Source organism: Magnolia sinica, chromosome 12, assembly GCF_029962835.1.
Source record: "Magnolia sinica isolate HGM2019 chromosome 12, MsV1, whole genome shotgun sequence".
Classification (NCBI taxonomy): Eukaryota; Viridiplantae; Streptophyta; class Magnoliopsida; order Magnoliales; family Magnoliaceae; genus Magnolia; species Magnolia sinica.
Window position 1 is genome coordinate 62,929 of NC_080584.1, and position 15,518 is coordinate 78,446.

At 38.3% G+C, this 15,518-nt stretch overlaps 1 protein-coding gene across 16 annotated transcripts in view; it reads left to right on the top strand.

The window, feature by feature from the left end:
- Positions 1-3,239: 3,239 nt before the first annotated feature.
- Positions 3,240-15,518, top strand: part of LOC131220701 (ABC transporter I family member 10) — a 29,558-nt gene continuing 17,279 nt past the window's right edge. For 4 of the 16 annotated variants that reach the window (XR_009158789.1, XR_009158790.1, XM_058215481.1 and 1 more), the window contains exons 1-2: positions 3,246-3,784; positions 10,906-10,992. Coding sequence is in view for 14 of the 16 variants with exons in the window: in XM_058215481.1 (XP_058071464.1) it covers positions 3,419-3,784; positions 10,906-10,992 (453 nt within the window). In the remaining 2 variants the exon portion in view is untranslated. Of the gene's footprint in view, positions 3,785-9,655; positions 9,718-10,905; positions 10,993-15,518 lie in introns of those variants that run through there. The other 12 variants (XM_058215483.1, XM_058215486.1, XM_058215485.1 and 9 more) reach the window with 10 other exon arrangements.

The following is a 15,518-nucleotide window of genomic DNA, read 5'->3' on the forward strand; positions in this document are numbered from 1 at the left end:
TGGTTGGTATAGTACGTGTCAAGATGTTTGATGGGACAGAGCGTACCCTGACTGGGGTAAGGCACGTTCCTAACATGAAGAAGAGCTTGATTTTTGTCGATACACTCGAAGCTATAGGATGCATGTTCACAAGTAATGATAGTGTCCTTAAAATATTTAAAGGGGCATGGATAATTATGAAAGCGCAACGACTCGATAATATTTATAGGTTGATCGGGAGCACTTCAACAGGTGGAGCTGCAGTGGTTGTAGCAGATTCCACATTTGCACGTGTGTGGTATGTTGGGCATGACCGCATGAGCGAGCAGGGCATGAAGGCTGAGATGCACGAATAGATATACAGAGCAAGTAAAACAGCCACCTGTGAGAAGAATCATACGACATAATCGCAAGTATCGCCAAGGTACATGGGTGACTCCAATATCGCAAGGGATCCATCTTCTATTCAGATGGCTCTAGGAGAACCTGGTGCTGAGAAGCGGAAGGTGACTATGGGCGATGTGATGGACTCGTTGTACCAGACCGGCAGATGGGAGCGGGTGGAGCTTCCAGTGAGCAGGAGAGCGATTGGATGCAGGTAGATCTTCAGGAGGATACAACACAGATACAGAGAGAGGTTGATAGCGAATGGTTATGCTCGGAGAGAAGGAATCGGCTTCTTAGAGATATTCGCGTTTACGGTATAGCAGATGTATATTAAATTCGTGATTGGCGTTGGCTGGCCAATACGATCTTGAGCTGCAATGATGGATGTGGAGTCTGCACTTCTGTACGAAAATTAGAAGAGCAGATGTACATGAAGCAATCATAGCGGTTCGAAGTTAAATGGCCTGAGAAAAAGAGTTTATAGGAGGTCATGGTACGACCTATCGCCTAGGCAGTGGTATAAAATTTGATTCATTCATGGTGAGTCAAGTATTGTATGCTGATGACATATACATCGCCAATTATGACATGTCTGAAATCAATGTACTGAAGACTCGGTTAAGTGAGACATTCAGAATGAATGATTGGGGGGCTGCAAAGATGGTTCTCGGCATTGAGACTGAAAGAGGAATGGATTTTGGTAATCATGGGTATAATACCTTGTATAGGTATTGATCAGGGATGTGATGGACCAGACAAAGCCAGATAGCATTTTCCATGCGTCTTTCCTCAAGTTTTCCTCAGGACATGTCCCAAAAACATATGAGGAAAAGCAGGATATATCTCATGAACCTTATTCGAATGCGGTTAACAATGCATGCCATGGTCTGTATTAGACCAGCTATTTCACAGGCTATCAGTGTTATGAGCAAATATCCCGACAAACAATATTGGATAGTGGTGAGATGGTAAGAAGACTACGTCTTTACTTTTGGGAAGATAGGGACAAAGTTGGTTGGGTATGTGGATTCAGATTACACAAGCGGTGTGGATTACAGAAAGTCGACTTCAAGTTACTTGTTTGTACTAACGGGTGGAGCAATTAGTTGGATGTCCATGTTATCCAACATGTGCTTGAGGAAAGAGGCGTAACTCTGGAGAAGAGTCACACCAGCGTGAATCCGGAAGACATGATCACCAAGGTTGTTCCTGCAGAGAAGTTCAAGTTTTGTGCGACTTCTCCAGGCTTGGCGATGGCGAAAAAGAAGGACGAAGTGTGCACGAGAAGCTATGATGTGATGCAGAGATAAGAAAAGAGGTTAAGAAGCTACACGGTTAAAGATTGAAGACATGGTAGAAATTGTTGTAAAACAGATATCATAAATCTGGTTTTACCGCGCTGCTCGACCAGTCAAAACCCAGTCTCGACCAGTCGAAGGTTACACAGATGGCTGCGGATTGTGTAAATTTAAGGCGTTTTCAGAGAAGTGCATAAGTGGAGTTTCCTAAATTATAAATAGGGGTCCCTAGGGCTTTTCTAAGTAATTCTAAGGCTTCCTAAATGTATTCCAAGGGTTTCTAAAAGGGTCTATAGGGTTATTAAAGGGTGTAGCAAGGGTAAGATTCATGTTTATTTGAATCGGGTAAGTCCCCTCTCTTTGTAATTTCTATTTTCATAGTGAAGATCTATCACTTTATGCCGTGATTTTTTTCCCGCAAGAGTTTTCCACATTAAACCTTTGTATTCTCTTATGATTGCTTGATGCTCTTGGATTGGGATCCTAGATCCATATCTATGTGATTCCACATATCAAATTCCTACACACTTTTCAACCGTTGCCCCATCCTTTTTGCCACATCTCGAGACTAGTCTCTCTATGGGCACTACAAATGCCATCACTAACTAATAATAATGGCTTCTGACAACAAGCTCCACTAAACTAAGTAGTGATCCTTTCACCCTTCAAAAAAGAAAAAAAGAAAAAGAAGAAAAGCAAATCCAAAGCTCAAGTGGACTACACCTTAGGAGTCATAAGAACTTTATTAATTTGAATTGATATTTATGTCTTAACCTCTTTTAGGTCTACTTGACATCGTGAGTAAGTTAATGTTGCTTTCTCCATGTTGCTACTATTGTTTGAATTATTGGTATCATTATAAGTTTTGTTGATTGGAGATGCAAAACTAATATTAATATTGATGATAACAAAATATGCCAGGAAATATGAGGAAAATGGTGCATTTTTTAAAGTGAATTTTTAAGAGATACTAAAAAAAATATATATTTATATATTTAGAAATTAAAAATTTGTAAAAAAATACATACGTGATATTTTTTATTCAACGGAGACCTAAAAACATGTACCATCATAAAAAATCAGTCCAAAAATTCCATCCATCCATTGGGCCATCCAACCTTTCATTAAAATATCTATTAATATTTTAATACATATGCATGCACATATATATATATACATATATACAATATAACATAACATAACATATTTTGCAATATGCTTAATATTATTGTCAACAAATATACTCATAAAAGAAGTAAAATTATATATTTTAAAATAATTTTGGTAATATCGAAACATTATTAATACTATCGAAATATCATCCATGGTAGTTTTTAATGGTGGGCGTTTACCCAACCTTTGTTATCTTTTTCTCGTGGTGTGGTTCACTTGAATTGTAGATCTGTCTCATGCTCTAAAAGCATCTGAAAAAATAAATATACAGCTGGATTTTATATATATATATATATATATATATATATATATATATAAAAGGGTGGGGCCTACAGAGCACCGTACAGTAGCCACCTCCGCGTCCCATGAAACACATATATAAAGGTGGGCTCCACAGGCAGAGGCACGTCGTGCTACAGGGGATATTCGTCGAGGAATGCGCCTCAGCGAATCGGCTTTTTGTAAGAGCCATGAAAGTATAATTTGCAAGGGATTTTGGTTACTTACCCAAGAAATGAGCTGAGGTGGATTAGTGTTGATGATGCAGGAGAGAAGAAGAGGGTAAGTGGTGGCTGCTGCTTATGTATTCGATGACTCTTCCTCCGCCCTCTCATCATCTGGTTGGGCCTCTCTCTTACCAAATGAGTTTTGGTCGACCACCATCAGTCTGGATTTCCAATAATTATTGTAGGGCCGTTTATTTTCTTCCCCAAAGAAAGAATTGTCTTTTCCGCTGTTGCAGCAGCAATAGCAATGACAATAATATGAGTTTTACCATTGAAGGACGCAATTTGAGTTTCTCTGTTACAATGAGGAAGAGGCATCTTAGTGGTGGTCAGGTGGAGGAGGTGGTTCCAATACTCAACCACTGTTCCATCCGGATTCCCACTGGACAGTTATGGATGCTTCTCGGACCCAATGGATGTGGCAAATCAACCCTTCTCAAGGTTTTGCTTCCATTCAATGCTCCTATACTCTATTGTCTGTCTGTCTCTCTCTCTCTCTCTCTCTCTCTCTCTCTCTCTCTCTCTCTCTCTCTCTCTCTCTCTCATACACACTCACAATTGGCGTGCGGGCCCACCATGGGTTTGTATGACGTTTCGCCCATCCACCAAGGTTGTCCCACCATGAATGTGGGATGACTTGAAAACCAGGTCTATCCAACAATGAAAATGGGATGCCCCATGTGAATGTGGAGTTTTTTGGGGTTGTTGTTTACGGTTTTCTATGGTGTGCCTTACTTGATAGTTGGATCAACCTGTAATGAAGATTGGTTTTTGTTCCATGAATTGAATACCCCACCCATGAAAAGGGAAAAAGATCTACTAACATGCCTTCTGCCATTATTGCACTAAAATTTGCATTTTCTGATGCGCCTTCAAACTATTTGGTAGCATCTAGATGCACACGCATTATTGCATTGAATTAAGCAATTCTCAATTCAATATACTGGCAATTGGAAAATGACCAAACTAGTATCCATCTTCATTGATGGTGGGACCAGGGTCCAAATGCTATTTTATTAATATCAAGTTGCACTTGTAAAAGAGAAGAAAAGAAAAAAAAAACGGTGGGCTTGATTGCAGTTTAAGGGTTACCTCCTTGTTATTACCACCAAGGAAGGTAACTTGAACTATGTCATTTCTACTCTATATTTTATTGCAATCCAATTCAACAAAGCATATAAATGCAGCCTCCCTTCTCAAATCCTGCTATATCAGCTAGAAATCAGGAAAATAAACCATAGGTGTGGCATGGAACTGTTGAAGCCAGGGAACTTCCCTCGGCCTTCGGTTGGTGCAATGTTAACATGTGTAGATGCAACAACTATGGGCTCTAATGTTGTTTCTTTCAGAAGAACCACAAACTTGAACTTCTAGATAAGTTATTCAAAGTAGTTGGGATAAGGCTTTAGATGATGATAGTGATGAGGATCACACACATCACGTCTTTTTCATGCTTATGATTATTGACTGTCTTTTGATCATTAGGTGGTGGTTGTTTCTTCCAAAATTTAAGATGAGAAAACCTTTTCTTGCTCTCATAATAAATATTAACATTGCAATTGATAATGTTGATATTTTGATACATTGATACTCTTTGAAGTGCCATCAGCCAAAGTCACAATGTTAAAGGAATTTTAAGGTATTTTGAAGTGGCATGAAGGCTCTAGATCAATCTTTGCAAATGTGTTATTTTGAGGGGTTGTGATGTCCTTCCATTATCAATAGCTATGGGTCTGTCCATTAGCAGTAGCTATGGGGTCTGTCCACTAGGGTGGCCATTTTACCTCTCATGTGAGGTTTTTATAGAAGGGGATTCTAGAAGTGCCATTTCATGATCCTCGCAGTCAAAATTGGAGCCATTTAAACTTTGCCCGTTTGTTAAAGAAAATCCGGGAGTTAGTTTCATCTTTACAAGTTTTCTTTAACCTGGTTCTTAGAGAGGCTAATGATTTAGCCAATAAGCTGGCAAAAAAGAAGGGATTACATGCACTAGTTTGTGATGTAGACCAAGGGTCAATCCAGTGTTTTAAATAGCGTGTAGCATATAGCGTGGCGTTTGGCGTGGCATAAGCTACATAGCGTGTAGCATAAGTTACACAATCCTTAATATTTTTAATTAAAATAATAGAAAATATGATAAAATTTACAAAATACATAATTTCTATGAGTTCATGACTACGAATTTGGATCATCAACCACTTATTTCCATGCAAAATCTCTCTTTCTCTCTCTTTCTCTGCCTTTAGACATCTCTAAGTGTGACTTCTTCTTTTAGATTGATCTAAGTGCTCCATCTATGATATGGACCACAATTTGGATGGCCTGGATTAGTTTAATATAGTGCCACGTGTCATAGGTATAAGTCATCGCCATTTTAAAATAGGTGTTAAACTAAAATAGAAAAAACACCCGAAAAAAAACTAGATTTTAAGTAGCTTACGCTATCTATGCTACACACTATGCTGCGCTACATGCAATGTAGTTTACGCTACATACCATGTAGCTTACGCTACCAGGGAATTATGCTAGTTGTGCACGCTACGTAGTGTTTTCGCTACTCTACACTACCTAGCATATGCTACACGCTACTCTATAATGCTACTGAAAACACTAGGTCAATCATAGCTCTTGCAATGTGCCAATGATATCCCACCCAAGCACTTGAGTGATCTGGGATCCTTTAGTTTTAAAAAAAGAATGGTGCTCTATGCCTATGCACTATAGTAAGGTACTACAATAAGTGCCAAAAAAACATGGTACGATGGCTGTATGGTATGTAATACAAAATGCATGCTATAGTTCACTATAATGCTCCTTGTAGTTAGAGTTTTATAAGTTCATATATATATATATATATATTAGTTCTTTAAGCAATGGTTGTTCCACATTTCTAATATGAAGCCTTATATAGGAGAGTAACCGTAATCGCTAAATGAAAGGGAAAAACTAGAGAAACTATGGGAGAGAATGATTGAGCTATACTTTGGAGGAAAAGTATCGTAGTAACTATTTTTAAGAATAAAGTAGACATACAGAGATGTAAAACTGTTGTGGGATTAAACATATGAACCATACTATGAAGCTATGGCAGAGAGTTATTGACCAAAGACAAAGGCATGAGTAAATATATCTAAACATCAGTTTGGTTTCATGCCAGTGAGGTCTACCACTAAAGCTATTTTCGTATTAGACAATTGATGGAGAAATATAGGGAGAGGAGGAAGGTTCAACACATGGTCTTTATCGACTTAGAGAAAGCATACAATAGGGTCCCTATAGAGTTAGTCCAGTGGGTGTTTAGAAAAAAATAGTTTCAAGAGGATGTATTGACATGATTAAGGATATGTATCAGGGAGCGATGACAAATGTGATGACTACTAGTGGCGAGACAAGTGAGTTCCCAATAGCTGTAGGCATGCACCAATTGAGTCTGTACCTTTTTAGATTGGTTATGGACAAGTTAATGAGGCATTTGGAGGATGATATCCTATTGCGTATGTTGTTTGCGGATGACATAGTTTTAATTGTCAAGATGAGGGAGGGCGTAGACACAACGCTAGATTTATGGAGGGGTGCTTTAGAATGTAAAGGATTTAAAAATAGAGTATATGGAGTGCAATTTTAATAACAACAACAGTGAAAATGAGGAGTTAAGATTGTTGACCAAAACGTTTCCCAAAATGATCACTTCCGATATCTTGGCTCAATAATTCATTAGGGTGGAGAGATTGAGAAGGATGTTGTCTATAGAATTCAAGCTAGATGGAAGAAATGGAGATGTGCCTCGTGAATTTTATGTAATCGTTGTTAGCACTAAACTAAAGTGAAAATTTATAGGATGGCTTTAAGACTAGCCATGCTTATGAGATAGAATGTTGGGCAATTAAGGAACAAGATGTTCATATGATGAATGTAGCTGAAATGAGGATCTTGAGATGGATGAGTGGCAAGACGAGGAGGGATAGAATTAGAGATGAAAGCATTCAAGGGAACGTAGTAGTAGTATCAATAGGTAATAAGATGAGGGAAAGTAGACTTAGATGGTTTGTTCATGTGCAACAAAGACCAAGGATTCTACCAGTTGGAGTGGGTTTTTTGAGAGAGAACAACAATTTATTAAAAAGCCGGCCAACAAGAGGGAAAAGAATACCACACAACAAAACTTAAAAAAGCCACAGAGAGATTCATAGCCGAAGCTGCCTTTACATTAACAACCCAATCCAAAACAAGACATTTAACCTTCCTAATAACTTCATCCATCGAGGCATTTTCTTTCTAAAAGTATTGACCATTACAAGCTCCCTAGAGAGCCCATAACATAGTTATGATGGTCAGCTTCCACACAACTTTACCAGCCTTGCCAACCCTTCCTCCATGCCAATCCCACAAAAGATCCTCCATTAAAAAAAAAAAAAAGCCCACAAAAGATCCTCCACTCCCTTCGACATCATCTAATAAGTATGAAACAAAAACAAAAAATGATCCCAAAATTTACTAGTGAATGAGTAGTGCAAAAAGAGGTGATCAATCGTCTTGTCATTCCACATTAAACAAACATTAGGAGAACTAAGGATATTCTTTGAAGATTGTCTATTGTGAGAACTCTCTTCCTCTCCACACCGGGTTGGGGGTTCCATAGAACTAATGATGAATGGGTGAGAAAGTCTTGTTTATTTATTTATTTATTTATTTTTTAAAGCGGGGGGCTGACAGATGCGTGGTCCAAATCATCGAGTCTTCTTTATGATCGAACAAATAAATACTCTTTAAACGATTAAGTAACTTGACAAACTCCCCCATCTCATCTGTCATGTTCCTACAACAAGGTGGGTTTCAAACCACTGAACCAACGAGTCTTCTTTATGATTGGACAAATAAATACTCTTCAAATGGTCAAGTAACCTGACAAACTCCCCCATCTCATCTGTCATGTTCCTACAACAAGGTGGGTTTCAAACCATTGAACCATCGCAATATGAGAAATAACCTGCTATGAAAATGAAATGATTGCGGGCAAGATGGGCCATCCTAGGGAAGAGATCCTGAAATACACGATCACCACACCAAATGTCACCCCATAAACAAATGCGATGCCAATTCCCAATAGGAAAGGCTATCCCTCTTTGCACCAAGCGGTCTATTGATGCAATTGCTTTCCAGACAGTAGTGGCTCTATATAAAGAGGAACTCTTACAAGAAGAGCCACATTCGTGTTACCCAAACATTTTTAACCAGCACCACTTGCCTTAATCGGCTTGCTGACCTCCTACTTGAGGAGATGAAATTTCCTTTCAAACTTAGTGCCTTTCCAAAAGAAACCTCTTCTCAGTTTTTCAAGCCTGTTTGACGACCTACCTAGGGCACTTGAAGAGGGACATAAAATACACAGGAATATTAGAGAAAGTTGCTTTAATAAGAGTCCACCTGCCTCCCAAAGAGAGATACTGACACTTCCAGCTTGCTAGTTTCCTCTCAATTCCTTCTAACACCTTATCCCCAAGGTATCTTTCCTACACAAAGCGACAGCCCTAAGTATGCTGAAGGAAACATTCCCATCTTGCACCTAAAAGTAATTGGTAAGCGCTGCAAATCTTCAGTACCAACGTGAGCTCCCAAAATTTCCATTTTGTTGACATTAATCTTTAAGCCTAGGAGTGAGTTAGTGCAACTTGAAGTCTCCAAAAGGGCAAGGAGAAGGCCTAAAATGACATAGGTGAGGTTATTAAGAAAAGATTTAATAACCTATGGTCTAAATGAAGTTATGGTCCTTGATAGATTGGAATGGTGGGGCACGATTCATGTAGCCGACCCTAATTAGTTGGGATAAGGCTTAGATGATGATGATTAGTTGGGATAAGAACTACCCTACATTAGTTATTTCACTGAGTTGTAAGAAATGGATATTTTGATTATTCCAATACATAAAGAGACTAAAAAACAAAAGCATATGCATGTGGACATGGGGCCACCTGTGGATCCACATATGTGATAACATGGGGCCCATTGATGTCCTGTGTTGCACACACGAGTATGTCTTGCTCGCATAAACTCCCCCTAGATTGGAAGTACTCTTCTCCGTCACAGTGAACTCACTGCACTGTTCTTAGAGCTCTGGATTTAATCTCTGGAACTCTTCTGTGGGGAGTGGGGACCCAAGTGCAATCATGTCTTGGTTGACCTCTCCACTTCACCAAAATCTTTTGGTACCTGTTTCTTGGACATGATCTGGTCACCTATTAGATTGTTGTACAACTCCAAGTACCTAAAGTTGCCAACTCTTCCATGTTCTCATACTCATGATGCTCGAAACAGGTGGGTCAGGTCTTCACATTGAAGATTGGGCTGATCTTCAGCTCAGGTGGAAGCTCAATGAGGTATAAGTTTTCTCCAACTTGCTTTTCAACATGTCAAGTACCCACATTGCCCAAATGTAACTTTTTATATGACCCTGGTGGAAAGTGTTCATGTTTATGTTGGGCTGTCACTTGGTCGCTTAGTTGAATTGTGTGAAGTCTCGCATCATTTCAGTTTATCCCTTATAATTTTCTTCACTTTCCATCATCTTATGCCTGACCTTCTTGTGCATCTCCTGGATATGTTGTACCCTCAGCTTCTTGGCTCAGTCTGGTAGTAATCGGTGATCGATAGGTTGTCAAGGCTTAAGCCCACCAACAAGTTTGGAAGGGGACAATCCTATCAAATAGTTAGCAAAAAATTTGTAGGTGAACTCTGCTCAATTTAGAACAAGATTTCACATGCTGATGTGGTTCATGGTAGAGTTATAAGTGACCACTGCTTGAGGATAGGAAAAAATCCCACATGCTAATGTGGTCACCCACAAGCATGGCATCCAAAAACAGTTATGTAACGTTAATGGTGGGTACCGCCATGTGTCAGAGAGCTTTTTCGAGAAGATGTTTTTGGAGGGCACCGCCTTCTTTTTCCTGTGAACTTCAATCCATCCTCCCTCCTCTTCCTCTTTCCCCTCCGCCACGCTATTTGAATCCTACATCGCCTTCTTTCCTATGACTCCAACAGGTCCGCCATTTGGATTATTCTGTACATCCAATTTTTTTTCGCCATTCCATCCTCGCCATCCCTAGGGGCGTGGAATCATAGCTACGTGCCATCTTAGAGAAGTGATCATCTATAATGCAAAAAAAATCATGATCACGTTGTCTTCAGCAACCCTAAGATGAAATCCATACTAAGATGTTCTATGGTCCATTTGGCACAGGTGGAGTATACAAACCGTTGTTTTGTTATCTTTCTTTACCAAGGTGACATGCTTGAAATCTTCGACACATGGTTAATAGACTCAGTGACTCAGACCAACTCATTTGGTCATGAGTGGGGCCAAATCATGTTAAGACTTGAGCTAAGAAATCAAGCAAATTCAAAACTCAACTGGGCCATTCCACAAGGATGCTTGTATTATTAACCTTTATTTACTTTTCTTATAATTTGTTTTTGAGAGATTGCTTTTCTAATAAAATTACAGTTACTGGTTAAAGAAAGTAGTCATCTATGTATTTACATGGACTGACATCCATGCACAACAGGTCTTGGCAGGGCTCCTAAGTCCAACTGATGGATATGTGTGCATCAAGAGGCCAAAGAGCTTTGTTTTCCAAAATCCAGATCACCAGGTTATTCTTTCTTAAGTAGATCAACATATTCTGCCATGATGTTTTTTTTTTTTTTCCTTCTTTTCTTTTTTCTTTTAATGATGACTATGATTTTATTCTTCAAAAGCAACCAAAATTACAAGCCAAAAAAACAAAAGCAAAGGAAGTGACCCTCTTGTCACCTTCCAGCTGAGCATGGATACAAAGAAGCATATCCAAAAAAAGAGGGATACAATTGGACCATCCAATATGGCACAACTGATGTTATCTTGGCCTGCAGAGTTGCAAGAGTCCAATTGATAATCATAGATGAGATTTACCTGGTCAAGACTGTAGGAAATGACTCTTCGTTTCAAAGTTCTTGATTTTCCTTTCCACCTAACCATCCCCCCCAGAAAAAAAAAAAAAAACATAAGCCACCATTTTTATTTTTTATTTTATTAACAACCTTTGGAAGGACCATGGATCCATTCACAAATCACCTCCCCAACCGAGCCATTAAACACCAATTTCATCCCAAATCCTCACAAAAAAAAAATGATCCCACACTTCCCCACACGACAGTGATGATCATCGGATTCCAGCCCTCGTTTACATTTTACTTTTGGAAGTTATCAACCGAAACACCAGGAGGGGGGCATATTTGTCTTGAAAACATAGGTCTCACTTATGAATGCCTGTCTGGAGACCATTTTCATGATCTCCTATCATCCATGGAGCGGTCAATATTCACAATTGACAGCTGACTCTAGAGAGTTGAAAAAGAGCAACCTCTTCATTGTCCAAATTTCTGCCAGGCTTGATGTTCCAAACCTCAGAATTCCCCAGTAATTCATAGCAGTCACTGATGAATTCTTCCTTACACATTGGAAGAGAAAATAAGGCCTGATGCGACACTGATAACAGGATGGACACAACCAGACGTCCATTCAAAACCTGAATTTATTACCTTTACCTACCAAAAAAAAGTGCTGGCTCAACTCTGCTCCTTTTCTCGCTGCTATGCACCTTTCCATTCCTCTAGCCTGATGACCAATTTTAGTCACAACTTTCCACACCACAGACCACCCAAACCAGGGAACCACTTTCCACGCCGTTCCCCATACTCCCCCTCAAATACTTTTCCCCACAATGTGTTCGCTTCCTCCCCAAATCTCTACCACCATTCGCTTGGCAAAGCCCAATTCTTTTCCTCAATGGTTTCTATCCCAAGATCCCATAACCCATGGGTTTTCGCCCCACCTTCGAATTGACAAGATGGAATTTGTGGACCTCTTTACAACCATTCCGTGAGAAATCCCTTGGGATATGATCAATCTTTGATACCATTGACACTGGAATTTTGAATAGAGACAGGAAATAGACCAGGAGATTTGCCAAAGCCATCTTGATTAGAGTTTTCCTCCCCCAAACTGAAAGATATTTCCCTTTCCACCTAGCAAGCTTTGAGCCAAATCTCTCGAATATGGGTGGCCCAAATAGTTTGATGTGTTAAAATAATCTTTTGTTGTTATTACGAGATCTGAAGTATGAATGGATAGGATGCTGAGAGCTATAGCTAATATAAGGAAATTTCATGTTATTATGTTTACTTAGTGAAATGAATTACGTAATCCTCGACACATGGATATGCATGTTTGCCACATGTCCTTAGTTGGTACAAGTGGGGCCTATGGTTTGATCATCAAGACTCCTAACCCAATGGCTCCGCAGTGGATGGACGATGATCCAAAGATCTTCTGTATGGGACAATTGTAACCCTTTGATCAGTGCTTGCAAATAGTGGGTGACGAAATACAGCCAACATCCACATTCAAGTGAACAAAAAACAAAGCCAAAGATCAATGGCGAGGATGATGATGAAAGATTAATGGCTAGGTTATTCCAATTTGAGATACTTTTGGGGCATGTTTGTTATGTTGGCGATGGGGTCAAGAAGATTAATGGTCTGTATCTTTGAATCTTGAGCTCCACTTGTACAGACTGAGGATGCCATGCACATCCTTGAGTTACTCATATAATTCCCTCTGAAAACCTTTGCAGCATGTGCTGTTAAAAACAATTGCAAGATTCTCTTTCTTCCTGGAAGGAATATTGATGAAAGGAATGGTTCCTCTTTGAATCAGAAGTGCAAGCTCATTGAAACACCACTCATGTTAATCTCAATTATTTATTGCTGAACCTCTCTTAGAAAGAGGTTTCCATGACTTTGAAAAGAATAACTCCAGGGCCTGCTGTATGTCCATTATAAAGTTTATGTAGACAAGGTTTACTATGGAATTAGTTTGGACAAAGCTTGACACATCATCGTTTGTTGTCCTATTCGCAGCCAGATTGCTGAATCCATCTACCTTGTTTTAAGCAGTGTTTTAAATATCAACGATATTGGCCGATATATCCCGTGATATATCTTGTATCCCACGTGCGGTACAAAACTCACAAGTAGTGTGATATATCTCACATGTTCGATTCGGTGAGCATTTTCGATTTTTGATCCCTTTTTTTTTCCCCCTGTAAACTATGTTAAATCAGTGTCAAATCGTTACAAATCCATGGTTTTTCATGTTTTGCATGAAAATCATGGATTGTGAGCTTCAGTTTCGAGATTTGGAGGAGATGGGCCAAGTTGTAGAAAATTGAAAAAAAAAAATCAAAAATTCCCACTTTCTTGCAAATTGGTTGCAATCCTTGTGTCCAAACATAAAATCAAACATGTATATAACCTGATCTAGTGATTCTTCTTTTGCTTTTGAATGTATTGTCTGTGTTTCCACACGTCTTCTTACATTTATAAATTATATGAATATACTTGCATTAATTCAGTTAGACAATGCATAGATTAGGAACCCATACAAAGAAAACCTATCATGTGAACTTATTTTTTTACAATGGTTTGATTTATAATGCGTGTCGATGTATTTTTTAACAATCACTGAAGTTTCATTGAAAAATTCGACCAATTTCCCCATGTTTCCAACAACAGTGATACATTGCGCAATACAACTGATATATCCCATGTAATAACCGATAAGTATATGTATCCCAAGGGTGCAATACGTAACGAGATACCGATATTTCGAACACTGGTTCTAAGGATGTGGATTCTTCTATGATTGTGTGGATTGCTACTGCAAGTGGATTGGCCAATCCATTGAATTTGTTGTAGTCAATCCTTAGGACTCGCGATCGACTAGTTCCTATTCTCATCATGATCATCACAATCATAGATTCATAGTCTTGTCCCAGCTATTAGAAGCTAGCTTTAAGGGTGTTGTTTTGCCTATCCATCCTATCTAAGGCCCTATTGTTGGTAAGTGAAAACCACCCTCCACATCCTCTCTCACCACCTCAATCCATGTTCTTTTAGGCTTTATTTATTTATTTATTTTTTTTTGAAAGGTTCCATTTAAGCTTTATTTCCTATCTTATTTTTGAATTGGCAGTGCTGCCCAGTGTTCGAAATATCGGTATTGTGTTACGTATTGGTTATCGCGCGGGACATGTCGTTTGTATCGGGTAATTTATCGCACTTTTTGAGAAACATGGGGAAACATTGGGAAAGTTGTTGGATTTTTCAATGAAACTTCAGGGATTGTTTAAAAAGACCTTAATAGATACTTTTAAATCATAACATCTCAAAAAAGAAGTGCACATAATAGGTTTCCTGAACTAATGCAACTATATTAAAATTGAATGCATAACATTTAGAGTGTATGTGATGATCGTTTCATTAAACACTCCTAAATACTTTAAAATTAGTCTCAATCGACAGCTGGTTGAAGAAAATAGTTGAAAAAAAAAATATTTTAATAAATTTTAAAATTTCCCAAAATTTCCCAAATTGCTTGCAATGTTGCACTCCAAACATGAAATCAAGCATATGTATGAGGGCTAATCTATTGATTTGTTAAGTCCTCGTCAATTTTTGGAGAATAAAAATCATCTTTTAATTAAAAATTGATTAAAATATTATTATTTCTTAAAATTTCCCTTTAATTAGCTATCAATTGAGACTAATTTCAAAGTATTTAGGAGTGTTTGATAAATTATTCTCAATCGACAGCTGGTTGAGGGGAATTTTTTTTGAAAATAATATTTTAATAAATTTTAATTAAAAAATGATTTTTATTTTCGAAAATTGACGAGGACTTAACAAATCTATAGGTTAGCCCTCATACATGCTTGATTTAATGTTTGGAGTGCAACATTGCAAGCAATTTAGGAAAAATTGGAAAACTTTTGAATTTTTCTCAATTTTCCCCAAATCGGACCACCTACACTCAAATTTCAAAATTAGAGTGTATGTGATAATCATTTCATCAAATACTCCTAAATTTTTTGAAATTAGTCTCAATTGGCAGCTGGTTGAATGAAATTTTTGAAAAAAAATGGAGAATATGAAGAACCAATGGATATCGAAATCAACGCTCCAACTCCATGATTTTTCATGCAAAACATGAAGAACCAATGGATTTATAACCATTTGACACTAATTTAACATAATTTGAATAAAAAAAGGGATTGAAAATTGAAAATGCTCACTGGAT